A 13,583-nucleotide genomic window follows, 5' to 3' on the forward strand; every position below is an offset into this window, starting at 1 on the left:
TAAGGCAGTTCTGACGGCAAAACAGGGTACAACCTGGTACCAGCAAGGTGTACCTTATGAAGTGGCCGGTGTAGATCTCAGGGATGTGTAGAGGAGGACTTTAACTTAGACAAAATTAAAGAAATCTCCACCATAAATTGATGCATAAACATTCACCTGGACACAAAGTGTGTGACACTCAAAAATTTCTGGGGAGGCTGTCAGATAAGCGGATGAAAATGGATGGATGCACGATTTAAATTTAGTTTCATCTGTGACATTTTCAGACAGGAAGTAAAAGTTCGGATTTGTGAGAAAATCAAAGGCTCTTTGTTGAGAAGAACACTTGTACCCTTAAGCGACTGGAGGGCCATCTCCTGGGTGGGTGGCGTATAAAACTGTGGTCTCTGCAGCAAAACATCCAACACATTTATAAAAAGACACACTTTATTTAAAGTATGAATTTACAAAAGTTACAGTAAATCATCTCCTTTACAAGCTCCTTAAATGTTTTTCACAACAGTTCAGGTTTCTTTAGCTCAACATTATTTTGAAATGTACAAAATTCCAGTAACACGTCATCGAGGAACTTGTAAAAAAAACTCTCAGTGTTCAGGCCCAGGATCTGAGGGAGAGGACGCTGTAAAGAGCTCCTGACACTCCGCTGAGTTAATCCAGTGGTCCCAACTTATCAGTCATAAATATCACACTGCTGGAATGATACAAAAAGGGAGACCTGCTTCCAGCTTTTAAAGTAAAAAATCTCTTGGCAGTCGGATACAAAACGTCAGTCGAACATCCGAAGAAACACTTGGTCTGGTTTCATAGCTCTGCAGTGGCAACGACCAAAATATACAGTCACTATTAGAAACTATGATAAATACTGAAGCTCGCCGTCGATACAAAAACAGTCCTGTGCTATACCATCGTGTTGCTCTCGCCGATTTTATCCACCAGCTGAAAGATAATAGAGAAATAAGTTGTTAATAAGCTGCAACTTTTACTGAATCAGACAAAAATTTACTAAATAAAGCTCACAGGAAGAAAAAGAGGAAAATTATCTGTGAGAAGATTCATTTGAAAACCACTGAAGAGGAGAATTTCCCTGCAGATGCAGTGAGGTTTTCACCACACGCTCCTGATAACTGATCCTGGACACTGACAGTCTTCCTAAACTCACAAAGGTCTCACACAGACTCAGAGTTCAGTACAACAGAGACTCTGTTCTCACACTGTCAGCGCTCACATCTCGGTAAAAGCCTTCCTCTAAACCTCTGTTTTACAAAGACCGTACAGGCTGTCTGAATAATCTCAACTTTCATCTACGTCTCACAGTCTTCATCAGAAAATAGACTCTACTGCAGAAACTCCAAATCTGTTGTAAGCTCCAGCTGAGTTTCTGTTTCATGCCTGTTTAAACAGTTCAGCTAAAATCTGTTTACTTTGCAGCATTATTGAGGCATTTTCAGAAGCTTATTGGTCCTGTTTAATGATTTCCGTCTCTCCTGGTTTTAGTTTTTGTCAGTTCAGTATGAAAATCAACTTGCAGAGACTTGAACATGTTCGATAACACAGCTACAAGCAGGGACAGGCTCCACTGCTGCTGCGTTTAGGTACTCGGAGGAAACTCGGACAACTGAGAATTATGTGGAATTTATAGTTCTGCGTTGAATCGACGCCGTGGCTACGGCACAGGCTCCATGTCGACGCAGAGCCTACGCCATAGCCTGACGTGAACCTCACCAGAAATGTAACTACACGTTGTGGTGATGCAGACTTCCTGTCTGTTTCTGTAAGCTGACACCATTTCCCTCAGTGGAAACAAAGCTTTTATTTAATTTCACAGATAAGAAACAATAAATTATGGAGACAATAAAGCCTCCACTAAAATAGCATTTTAAGTCTTGTGTGTGATTTATCCTGGCTTCATGTGAGCAGAGGAAATCTCCACTTGTCACTAGGCTAATTTATACAATGTAAAATGCCATAGGCTGGCGATAATAATGCTAGCATGTTATATTTGTTTGGAAAATGTGATTAGTATAAGACAGTTGTTTTGTAAGTGAACCTTGTGAGTTGTAATGGAGCCAAATTTTGTAATGTTACCTTTGTTAAATGTTGCTGTTGTCCTTGACTTCATATGAGAAGAGGTAAAGATCACTAGCTGCTAGGTTAACAACCAGAACACAGCAGATTAAGAAGAAAATAAGAAAATACAGGCAGAGAGTCGCCGCAGATAAATACACCGCCCAACAGTTCTAATGGGTCATAAGTGATGACTGAGAGATGAGTTTTGTATGAGTCTTGTTTTTTAGGAATATCCTGCATAGTATATCTTTAAGGGGGCATTTGATTTGTGATTCATTGGTTGTCATGATACTTACTGAACTGATTCCTGGCAAACTGAGCAAAGACCCGAGCACAGGTATTCGTCTGATGAAGCCCACCGCCACCGGGAAGAATCCTCTGTAGAGAGAAAGAATCAGATCAGATCCCAAAAAATTATTGATTCAGGATAGCGATAACAAAGATTTGTGTTCTTTCTTTTTGAGCCGACCTGAACAAGAGGAAGAAACCGTAGATCTCCAGAACGACTCCAATGATCGGCCAGCCGATCAGCACCACAAACACTCCTCCCAGAAAGAAGCTGGTGGCTTTTACTTTGTGCCTCTGGAAGAAGAATCTGAACGTTCGCTCCAGGCCGATGACGAAGGACAGGCCGGACACAAACAGGATCTGCACAATAAGCGAAGACGCACAAGGTGAGACACCAGTCAGGTGAAATGAGGGAGATGTTTGACTGTAGTAGTTTTACAGGTTAACTCACATTTCCAATGGCGAGGAGAGCTTTATCGAAAAACAGCACCATCCCAAAGAAGAGGAAAAATACGCCGAACCCCGTCAGCCCCATCCCAATTTCTGTAAGAAACAAGACAGACATCAGTTAACATCACATCATAAACTGTTTTTAAAATAAATCTTTAATTTCCATGAGGAAACTGAGCTGCTGCAGACACTAACAGGGTGCAACAAAAAAGTAAGATAAAACTTTAACACACAAAAAAGTTAAACTGTGAAATAAAGAGTGTGTGGATAAAAGTATAAAAGATAACAGTAGTTGAGAAGTGTGTTGGTCTCCATCCAACTCAATGAGAAAGAAAGAAACTACACGAATAAGAGCAGTGCTGCATCAGTAAAAGATAATATTAAGTGTATATTTTTTTTCTTACCACCATAGATTATTTCATCGTAGCTTTGTCATTGTTGGTAATGTTGCAACTGCTCAATGATGAACATTGGATTTTTTAAATGATCTTTGCATCTATAAGACAAAGTACCTTGATCTCCAGCCAGGTGGCCCCAAAACAGACACTACAGTGTGGTTATTGTTCAATAACCACACTGTAGTGTCTGTAGTGACTTTAACAGAAAATTCAACATCTCATACACTGTGGTAGAAAATTGTATCCATATTACAGTCTCCTAATTCATTGTATGTACAAACTAGCGCTGAAAAAACCTTTACTGTAAATGGTATACTTCCATATATTAATACCAATTTTAAAACCTGGTAAACTGGTAATTAAAAGTAACTGACATGTAAACAGATAAAGCATTAACAGATCAAATATAAACACTAGCTGATACAATGAATTAAAGTTAAGAGAATGATATTTTAAAGAAAATAAAACTAGTTACTTCTCCATTTAATAAACAGTGACGTGCCGCTAAGTGACGTAACTACGCTCTCAGCCAATGGTGTTAGAGATGCTAACATCCCGCAGCTAACAAACCGGGTTTTTACACAGAAACGTTACAGACACAATAAACGGTTCTTACTCTGTGAATCCGTGAGTGAAATCATTTTGACGGCAGCAGGAGGATTTATCAAACAACACAAAGCTCGTAACGACTCGGACCTGCTGCTTTCTGCCGCTAACTAACTGATTCAACAGCAGCGGAGAGGATGAGGACGAAGAAGCTAGCGGTCGGTGACGTCACGTCCTCCGGAGCTACGCACGCGCATATTCCGCCAAAGATCGTCTATGAGAGCAGATGTGTTGATGACCTTCAGTGATGTTTCTGCTCCCCACAGTGAATTGTGACTTTAACTAATAACTGTTTTGCTCTCCGTATTATCCTCCTGACACCTTAACTTTTGTTTGGTGTGCGTTTTTAATTTCTCCTATGTATTTGTGATCAGTATGACTCGGTGACTTTAAAAAAAATAAACATTGTCAACAATAATAAAGTCCTATGTCATTTACATGAGTACTTCCTAAATAACAGCGTCTTAGTTTGTAACTGTTGCTAAAACTGGTCAAATTTGTTGTCATATCAAACTACAAATATTATTAATCATAAATAAACAAGTTTCAACCATAAAATGTGATCAGGTTTTGGATCTTGTCCACTTTTGTGTCGGGAACGGCTGCAGACTGACTTGGCGGAGACGGCTGCCATCTTGTTTTTACATGGATTAGTGCACTGGACAAAATCACAGATGGAAACCTGGTTACAAATTTTACTTTCTCAAGATTGTCAAGTTTGATTTTCCTCTTGGCGCCCCACCAGGGCCATTAGATGGGACAAAGAAGTGTCCACGAACGAGGACAACAGGTCTAAGTTAAACAGAATAAAGTATAAGGTCACGTTAACCGAAAATGTGATGCAATCATATGAGAGTATAACTAACATGTATTTCCTTCCTATCCCACTTACTCCATACAGGGTCACAGATGAATCTGTTATTCTGGAAAATCTGGAACCCTTCGAGAATATGGACTGATTTACACGTTAAAAACGAAATCTGTTTTTTAGAATAGACTTCTGGTGCTCATAAGAACCCAGATAAGTTCACGTCAGTATTAGTGAACTGAGTATTTATTTTTGACAGTCTACAGTGACATAACTTTAGTATAGGACAGGAGGTGTAGACCATAAGCATTGTGAAGTTATTTTCTGGTCTGTGTGGTTTCTGGTACCCAGAGATTCGCGCGGAGTGAGACGTCTTCATATTTTTAAAGCTACCCTAAATCTGCGCACGCGTGTTGGAGCGTTTCTGTGTGTCATGGTTGCGCAGGGATTGCGCCTTTTATTTGTAAACTTACGCTTTCTGTTCACTATTTTTCACGCATTTCACTAATATTTACTCCTAATACTGTTTCCCAGACGGTGTATGTGTTTGATTCGTGATGTTGCTTTAAATACAGAGAACATTGCGGACACTACATACCTTTTTCCGTGATGTCAGAACGGAACTACAACTCCCATGAGCCCGCGCGCTACGGAAGCGTCTCAGGGAGAATCTCAGATTCAGACGTGTTCAACTGAAACAGGAGTTTGTGTTGAATCAGAAAAAACTCCGGTCAAACACAAACCGCAGCTCGTTAGCAAATATGCTCCGAGCAGAGACCCGCTTAATGAAGTGACACATTTTCCTCCGAGTTATAGTCGCACTGAGCCAACATGGGGACTGCTTTTGCCATTGCCCTGGTTTTTGTCGGATGCTGTAGCAATGTGGTGTCTCTGGAGCTGCTCGTCAGGTCAGTGACTAACTTAGACTGTTTATGAATTTGTGTCCGGTTTACTGCACCAAACTTTTCTCAGTTTTTAGTTGTCTTTGTTTTGACTTCATGCTGCACCAGTACTTTGTGACCATATCCAAAAGCAAGGTGTAGCAACAGTGCAGTGACACATAAACATGTTGTCAGAGGTGGAAACTAACTATTGAGCTGTTCATGTAACTGCTATTGAGTAGCTTTGCCATTCACTCTTGCAGAACTACTGTTCATGAAGCTTAAACTGACTGGCACCCTGATGTTTTCATAATATAAGATAAGACAGAACTTAACTCATCTCAGTGGTATTCTTTGTGGTAGAGGTGTATAATACTGTTAGATAATAGTATAAATATATAATAACCTGTGTGTACATGTAGTGAAGTAAAATCATATATTCATGATTAAATAGAATAAGAATAAGAAAGGGAAAAAGAAATAAAGGGAGGTGTAACGCATTCGTAAATTGGATCCTGGATTCTCATCAGCTTCTGTCACTGCAGTTGTTATCTTTCTTCTTAAAGCTCTCATAAGTACATGGATGAATGAGTTGGTTGGGCCTTGTCATTGTGTGCAGCTCTTCTAATGTTTTACATGTTACTGTGTGTATTTTTATTTTTATTGTGTGGTTGTTTGGCTGTAACCTTTTGTATGCTGCTGTCTTGGCCAGGTCTCCCTTGTTAAAGAGATTGATGATCTCAACAGGACTTACCTGGTTAAAATGGGTCAAATAAGTAAATAAAATAAATAAATGGAATATACATGGGCAGATCATGAGACCGTGGGCCCCTGGGCACAGGTATTCAAAGGCCCCACCCCCACCCCTCATACTCAAGTCCTTTTTTACACAGAGATTACGTCATCAGGCGGCTATGAAGTCCCTTCATTACGCTGCCTTGTTTTTTTTTAGATAGAAACCAAACAACAGCGACATCATGCTGCTGCCGTTCTTCTTTGAGTTAGCTGCTAACTGCTGTTAGCTGCTTTTTAAATCTCCCAGCAGTGGTGCACACTTGGTTAAAATGTCACATGTGTTCTGTCCTGCCGGCTGTCCTTTTTACATAGACATCAATTCAGTGCTGTTAGTACCTCCACTGTCAGCTTTAAGGTTAAACTCTGTCCCCCATCCATGATCATACCTTTTCTAAAGATCGGTGAGGCAGAATAACAGCCTGACATTCCCGCCTTGATCAGACAGTGTATAAGGGGCTATAGACTTGCAGTGGTATGGCTCTTTGTGTCTCTTTGTAGTCATGATGCATCTCTCTGTAGTTGTTTTGCCTGTTTTTGTAGTTGTTTTGTCTCTTTGCTGTCTTTTTGTGTTTCCTCCTGGTCAGTATGTGTTAATCTGAGTAACATTTTGCCGGTGTAGGCCAGGCAGGCCCCCTGACACTTGTGGCCCGTGGGCCCATTCAGTCATTCAGCCATGGTAGATAATAAATCAATCAATAAATAAATACCAATGTGTTGCCCTGACCTATTTTAAACTGTACAGTGTTTTGCAACGTCAGACATTTTTAGCTTTACCTCATTTGGTGTTAAATCTGGATATTTTCTGTTTTGTCTTTCAGAGAGTTTCCAGGATGCGGCAACATTGTCACCTTTGCTCAGTTTGTATTCATTGCATTAGAGGGTTTCATCTTTGAAACAAACTTTGGGAGAAAGAAACCAGCGATCCCTGTGAGGTAAGAACTCATCAATGGGGTTTTAACTTCCAGCTGCAGGAACAAATGTAGGACAACGCAGATGCTTAAACAAACTGTTATGTTCTTTTTTTTTTCAGTAACTATGTGATCATGGTGACCATGTTCTTCACCGTTAGTGTGATCAACAACTACGCTCTCAACTTCAACATCGCCATGCCATTACACATGATCTTCAGATCGGTAACATCTTTTGTTTGCCTGCTTTTCACCGTCATTTTTAGATTCTTTCTTTCTCCTCCGCCTCAATCTGATCTCTGTCTTGTTTTTTTGCAGGGATCACTAATTGCTAACATGATCCTGGGAATCATCATCCTGAAGAAAAGGTGCTTCCTCTGACAACAATAATACTACACGTCTCATACAGATGAAGTCATGACTGCAGGTTTAAAAGCCTAGTTATTTGTATCTCACCTTCTTCTCACTCTGCAGGTATTCAGCGAGTAAATATCTGTCAATAGCTTTAGTTTCAGCTGGTATCTTCATCTGCACCATCATGTCTGCCAAACAAGTGGTGAGTCTTCTGCAGAACATGTTTTCTGTGCAGCATTTTCTTCAGTCAAAGATTAAATCTCTTAAAATATGCAAACTTGTAGTGGCTGTAATATTTTTTTATGCATTCTGTCATTTTGTCTCTGCAGAATGTGGCCAATGAGGGATCAGAGGAGCAAGGCTTTTATGCCTTCATGCACTGGCTTGTAGGTGAGTTCCAGGTGCCAAACACTTCAAGTTGACATTACATTTGGAAAGGCTGAAGCTAGTGATTAATTTCATTATAACTTTAGCTATTGCTTTTATTTAATTGATTTAATTTAATTCTATTTTGTCTATAAAATGTCAGAAAATAGACAGTGGTGAGTGTGAATGAGTGGAGTCAGCTGTCAGTTAGTGTTAGAGCAGAAAGGCGGAAGGTGTTCCCACTCGGTATTGTAAATGAGTACGTGTGTGAAGTGTGTGTTTTTTCGCCACTGACCGGTTCAGATCGCCAGTGCTATCTCTGTAAATAGCATACTAGCCTTTCCCTTACCTCTGGGCTGTGTGATGTCACGAGCTTTGCTCCACTGTGTCTGTAGCTCTGTCTACTCGTGGGGCAGCCGTTTTCTTGAGGAAGAGGTGTTTCGGGATCGGATGTCTTCTCTTCTTCGGCTGGCAGTAGTCATCTTGGGAGAAGTGAGCACTGCAGACCCGATGGTCTGCAAGGCGCAGTGTCTGGAGAGGAGTGTTAGCATCCATTTGTAGTACAACTTAAGCATCTCGCCGTCCGACAAAGGCAGCCTATGAAAGCTGTACGGGGTGTTGCGCGACATCCTGTTCTTGCGTTCGGGAAAAGGGCTCGTTTATTTGAGCACTCCAAAAACTCCGGTAACACTCCAGGGGGTAGCACGTAAAAGACTCTGTTCTCTGACTCTTCTAGCGTAACACACACACTTCACAGACACATACTCATTTACAATACCAAGCGGGGCAGCCCTCCCCCTCTCTGCTCCTCCTCCTCCTCCACTGACAGCTGACTCCACTCATACCACACTCACCACTGCCCCAGGGCCGCTACAATATGCTATCTACAGAGATAGCACTGGCAATCTGAACCGGTCAGTGGCACTTTTATACGGGACGCATTTGCCCCCATTACCGTTTTAGCTCGTTTCGCGGCTCAATACTGAACCAATTTTAGAACGAGTGGTACCCATGAATCATACGCACACATACACATGGGGAAATAGGGCCCAGGTTGAAAAATACCGAAGTTGTCCTTTAAACACGGCCGCCTGTGACTTCAGTTCATCAAGAATTCTCTACATTTTTGTATTCTTTGTTGACCGGAGTCATGCATCATTTAATGCGGGCAACCAGCTACATTAACATTATGTTTTGGGGCGCCCACTAACTCACCTGGTGGAGCAGCCGTCCCATGAACAAAGGCTGTGACCATGCTGCAGCAGCTACGGGTTCAGTTCCAGCCTGCTGCCCTTTGCTGCATGTCATTCCCCCTCTCTCCCCCTTTTAAACTATATCTGTCCTTCCAAAAAATGTCTTTTAAAAAAAGTAGTTGTAAAAGTGTTTTGATTTTGTTGTTGTTCATTTCTACCCATTCAGGTATCGCCATGTTGACCTTTGCTCTGCTGATGTCTGCGAGGATGGGCATTTTCCAGGAGACACTGTACAAGCAGTACGGAAAACACTCTAAGGAAGCTCTCTTCTATAATGTGAGATTTCTCTCTGCTCTGACACGCAGGGCGCTCCCAGAAGATTCACACATCTTCAGGGGAAGCTCAAGCTTAGGAAATATTCCCTCTTGAGAATTAATTATGGTGTCAGCAGCTGTTGATGGTTTCTTTTTCTTGTCTCTTTGTAGCATTGCCTGCCTCTGCCGGGCTTCCTGCTTCTCTCCACAAACATCTACAAACACTGTGTCTTCTTCAGTCAGAGCAGTGAGTGACATCGACTCATTCAGGAAAACTCATGTTTCTGCATCTTTATTCACAGGTGTAAATAAGTATCTTCTCTCTCTCAGCTCCTACAGTCATTCCTGTGGTTGGAGTGACGATGCCGATAATGTGGGTCTACCTGCTGATCAACGTCATCACACAGTATCCTGTCAAACAAAAAGTTTATTTCACTAGCTTGTGTTTATTTATCTCCCGCAACAGTTATTGCAGTGATGACCAACATCCACAACATGATAGAAAAACCACATTTCTGCTACACAAATGTATTTTTTTCTGGAACAGGTGCTATTTTGTGTAAAATACAACATAGTTATGTTTCTTTTGACGTCTGAACCTGCTCTCAACTAGCATGGTAGACACATCCAACCTGTGGTGAGAGGTTGCAGGTCGACACACTGCTTTAATTTACATTGAGGTGTCAAAATTTGTTCGATTTGAGGTTTTCCTGTTTGATTTTTTTTTATCTGAAGGATCAAAAGTTGGTCCGATTCTTAAGTGCGTAACACATTGGGGGCCTCAGATAGCACTGCATCAATCAAATTTACTGTTCTCTGATCAGATATTGTGCTAATTTTAAAGGGACAGTTCACACTAAAACCAAAAATACCTATCAGTCCTCTACCTGTAGTGCTATTTATTAATCTAGATTGTTTCAGTGAGTTGCCAAGTGTTGGAGATATCAGCCGCAGAGATGTCTGCCTTCTCTCCAGTATAATAGAACTAGATGGCACTCGGTTTGTGGTGTCCAAACCGCCGTAATAATACCTTTGGAAAAACTCAAGATCGACATCTCTCTCCAGAAATCATGACTTGACGCCTGTACTATGAAGCCAGTTCAACTTACCCAGGATATCTTCTCATTATCTGGTTTGACTAACCTGAGCAGTTTCACGTAGGAACTCACAACAACGATGTCACTAGCTGTTTATTACTGTTCATTTTAAATTGCAAGGCGCTTTATTTCCTCCCACTCTGTTTACAGACTTTAACCAGTTATTTTCAGGTATGTGTGCATCCGTGGCGTTTTCATCCTGACCACAGAGTGCGCCTCGCTGACCGTCACTCTAGTGGTAACGCTGAGAAAGTTCCTCAGCCTCATCTTCTCCATCATGTACTTCCAAAACCCGTTCACTGCGTGGCACTGGGTGGGCACAGTGGTGGTGTTCCTGGGAACTCTGCTGTACACGGAGGTGCTGAGCAGCGTGTACACAGCTCTGCGTGGACCTGGCGTCAAGGAGAAGAAGGCAGAGTGAAGACGAGGAAGAGGAAGGGACTAGAAAAACAGCCACTGTATTGGACTCGGAGATTGTTTTTGGTTGATTATACTGCAGCGGTTTTATACAGTTATGTCATTTTGTTTGGGTTGTGGTAATTCCCTTACACACTCACACGCACACAGAGTTTACAGGATAAGGCTGGTGATATTTTATATTTTAACTGTGTTATTCTGTATCTGAAACACAGACAAACACAGTTAGCAACTAGCTGGTGAACATAGTGGAGCATTTAGCAGCTAAAGAGCCAGATGTTTTTCTCAGGAGTTGGTGGAGACCAAAAATGGAGCTAAAAGAGAGTAAATATTAAATTTAACATGACTCCAAATTAATGATAATATTACTCCATGTCTGCTGGACGTGTAAATATGCAACTGTTTACTAACAGTTTCACCACATCAGCTTGAAAAGGGATATGTCAGAAGCTAGAACAATTAGTCAGTCGAAAGCAAAATAATTTGCAACAAGTTTCTTGTTGTTGTCATTCTCGAAGCAAAATTCCCTGATATTAGTAGTTTAAGGTTATAAAATGGGAGAATTTGCTGCTTTTTAAAATTTGGTTTAACATTTAGGTAAATGGGGCTTTGAACTGTTTCTGATATTTCAGAGACAAAACTTTTAACAAAGAAAAAAATCTGCAGAATAATTGATAATGAAAAATAATAAAATAATAATAAAAATAATTTTAATAATTATAATGAAATAATTGTATTATTTTATTTTATTATTTATTATATATAAAAAAATAAATAAATTACTTGCAGCCTTAAAATAGTTGTATGTGAGTGCTGAGTTCTGAGATTGTGTGTGCTGCCTCCTAGTGGCCAGAAAATAGTTATTGCAGCTTTAAAACTTCTGTAAAATGGTTAAATATTTTCCAGAAGCAGCTGGGTGCTGACATTTTTAAGCAAACATCACTCACATGGGAGCAGATAGTGCATTTGTTGGGGACTATTTTCAGCTGTGGATGAATACACAGTGTTAAGGATTCACTCTTTAATAGACTTGAACAGTTTTTGGGAAACAGTGGCGCTCTACTGCACAGATTAGAGGAATAAGTTATATTAGGCTTTGGCTTCTTGTTAAAATGATCAGTTCATCGTTAGTTTAGGTCTTTAAACAGGGTTTACTAATGATAAGAAATATAAATAGAGGATATAGAGTATCACCTGCCCTATTCTTTAACATTAGTACCTCATTAGCATTCACGGATGCAAAATCATGGTGCACCTTTGTTTTTTTCTGTAATGTTATTTCAATATTTATTTTCAAAGGTGATGGCTGATTTACTTTATATTAACATCAGTAGGATTACAGTGAACATGCTTAAGTGATGCTGGATGGATAAAATATGTTCATGTTAAAGGAGCAGCTGGAACCTGAGTATACATTGGGATCATTTATGGAGCTCATGTTTAGGCTGTTTTGTTTTCTCATGTGTCAACATGTCTCAGGTGTATCGGACCAGTATGTCAACAGAAAACATCAATAAATCTTTACACTCCCTGCCAACTGAAATTAAAACGACAACCTGGCGACAAGAATGTTTAAAAAGCTGTAATGGAAAGTAACTAAGTACATTTACTTAAGTGCTTTATTTAAAGGGTAACTTCTGTGTTTTGCAACCAGGCGTCTCATTTATAAAACAGTGTGTAGGATCCATACTTAAAATGTACGTACGGACAAAAGCCAAAAATGGTGTGTGCCAAAAAAAACCCGCCAATTTCCCGTCTCCAAAGTGTTGGTAAGCATGGGTCAAAATTTCTTCCATCAAGTTTTTTTTTATAGCTCCGAACTTTACCTTTGGAAGTGATGTACACCTCTTTCAGGCCTAATTTTGTGTGTATGTGTTTATAAATGAGACCCAAAGTGACAAATGGAAACAACAATTTTTGACACTGGTCCAGTATTGGGCAAGAGCGCTGCAGCCGTCAGCGGCGAAACAGGCTGCAGAGTAACCTCTTGGGGCACATACAGGCTGAGATTATTATTCTAAGTGTGTGACAACATCATAGAAAAGATCCCTACAGAGACGGACCCTTTTTCTTAGAGGTCCTTTTGTTGAACCAGAGACAGCCACAAAGTCACTATCACCAAACTTCCAGAGTCTGTTTAGATAACCAGTCATTTTAGTTTGTGTAGAGGCAGCATATTTACCTAACTGGGTGATTAAGGATTTATTTCAACCAAACCAGAATTGGAGATAAACCAGGATGTTTTTTGAAAGTTTTATTTTGTTACTGTTGACTTAGAATGATGTGTTTCACAATGATAAAATCAGGCTCAGATATTTACTATAAGTTTTTGACAACATTATGGAAAGGATCGCTACAGTGGTTGACCTTTTTGTTAAAGAGCAGGACTCCACCAGACTCCTTTTGAATAAAAAATAATTCTATCTATGTAAAACACACTTTATTCAGAATTTACAAAAACAAGATTGAAATCACCGAACCCATCTTATTTTGTCTTTTCACTCTCCCAACAATCACCATCTCTGGTTTGGTCGAAATAAACCTTTAATTCACCCTGTTGGATCTGAGAAAATGTCGGCATTAATATTAGTACGCACATTCTAAGCTAACCAACGTTCAGGTGGGTAGTCAACAACCTGTT

General features: G+C 40.3%; 2 protein-coding genes across 2 annotated transcripts; one reads left to right on the forward strand and one right to left on the reverse strand.

Annotated features, from left to right (window-relative positions):
• Window positions 1–414: 414 nt before the first annotated feature.
• Window positions 415–3,980, reverse strand: golt1bb (golgi transport 1Bb). The gene is made up of 5 exons (XM_033635602.2): window positions 3,820–3,980; window positions 2,807–2,898; window positions 2,537–2,715; window positions 2,364–2,445; window positions 415–936 (listed from the first exon to the last, which is right to left on the reverse strand). The coding sequence occupies exons 1-5, from the start codon at window positions 3,842–3,844 to the stop codon at window positions 898–900; spliced, it is 417 nt and encodes a 138-aa protein (XP_033491493.1). The 5' UTR covers window positions 3,845–3,980; the 3' UTR covers window positions 415–897.
• Window positions 3,981–5,253: 1,273 nt separating this feature from the next.
• slc35b4 (solute carrier family 35 member B4) lies at window positions 5,254–12,491 on the forward strand. The gene is made up of 10 exons (XM_033635397.2): window positions 5,254–5,525; window positions 7,112–7,225; window positions 7,324–7,426; window positions 7,520–7,569; window positions 7,676–7,757; window positions 7,885–7,945; window positions 9,341–9,450; window positions 9,600–9,675; window positions 9,759–9,834; window positions 10,697–12,491. The coding sequence occupies exons 1-10, from the start codon at window positions 5,449–5,451 to the stop codon at window positions 10,944–10,946; spliced, it is 999 nt and encodes a 332-aa protein (XP_033491288.1). The 5' UTR covers window positions 5,254–5,448; the 3' UTR covers window positions 10,947–12,491.
• Window positions 12,492–13,583: the final 1,092 nt, after the last annotated feature.

This window comes from Epinephelus lanceolatus, chromosome 5 (genome assembly GCF_041903045.1).
Source record: "Epinephelus lanceolatus isolate andai-2023 chromosome 5, ASM4190304v1, whole genome shotgun sequence".
Lineage (NCBI taxonomy): Eukaryota > Metazoa > Chordata > Actinopteri > Perciformes > Serranidae > Epinephelus > Epinephelus lanceolatus.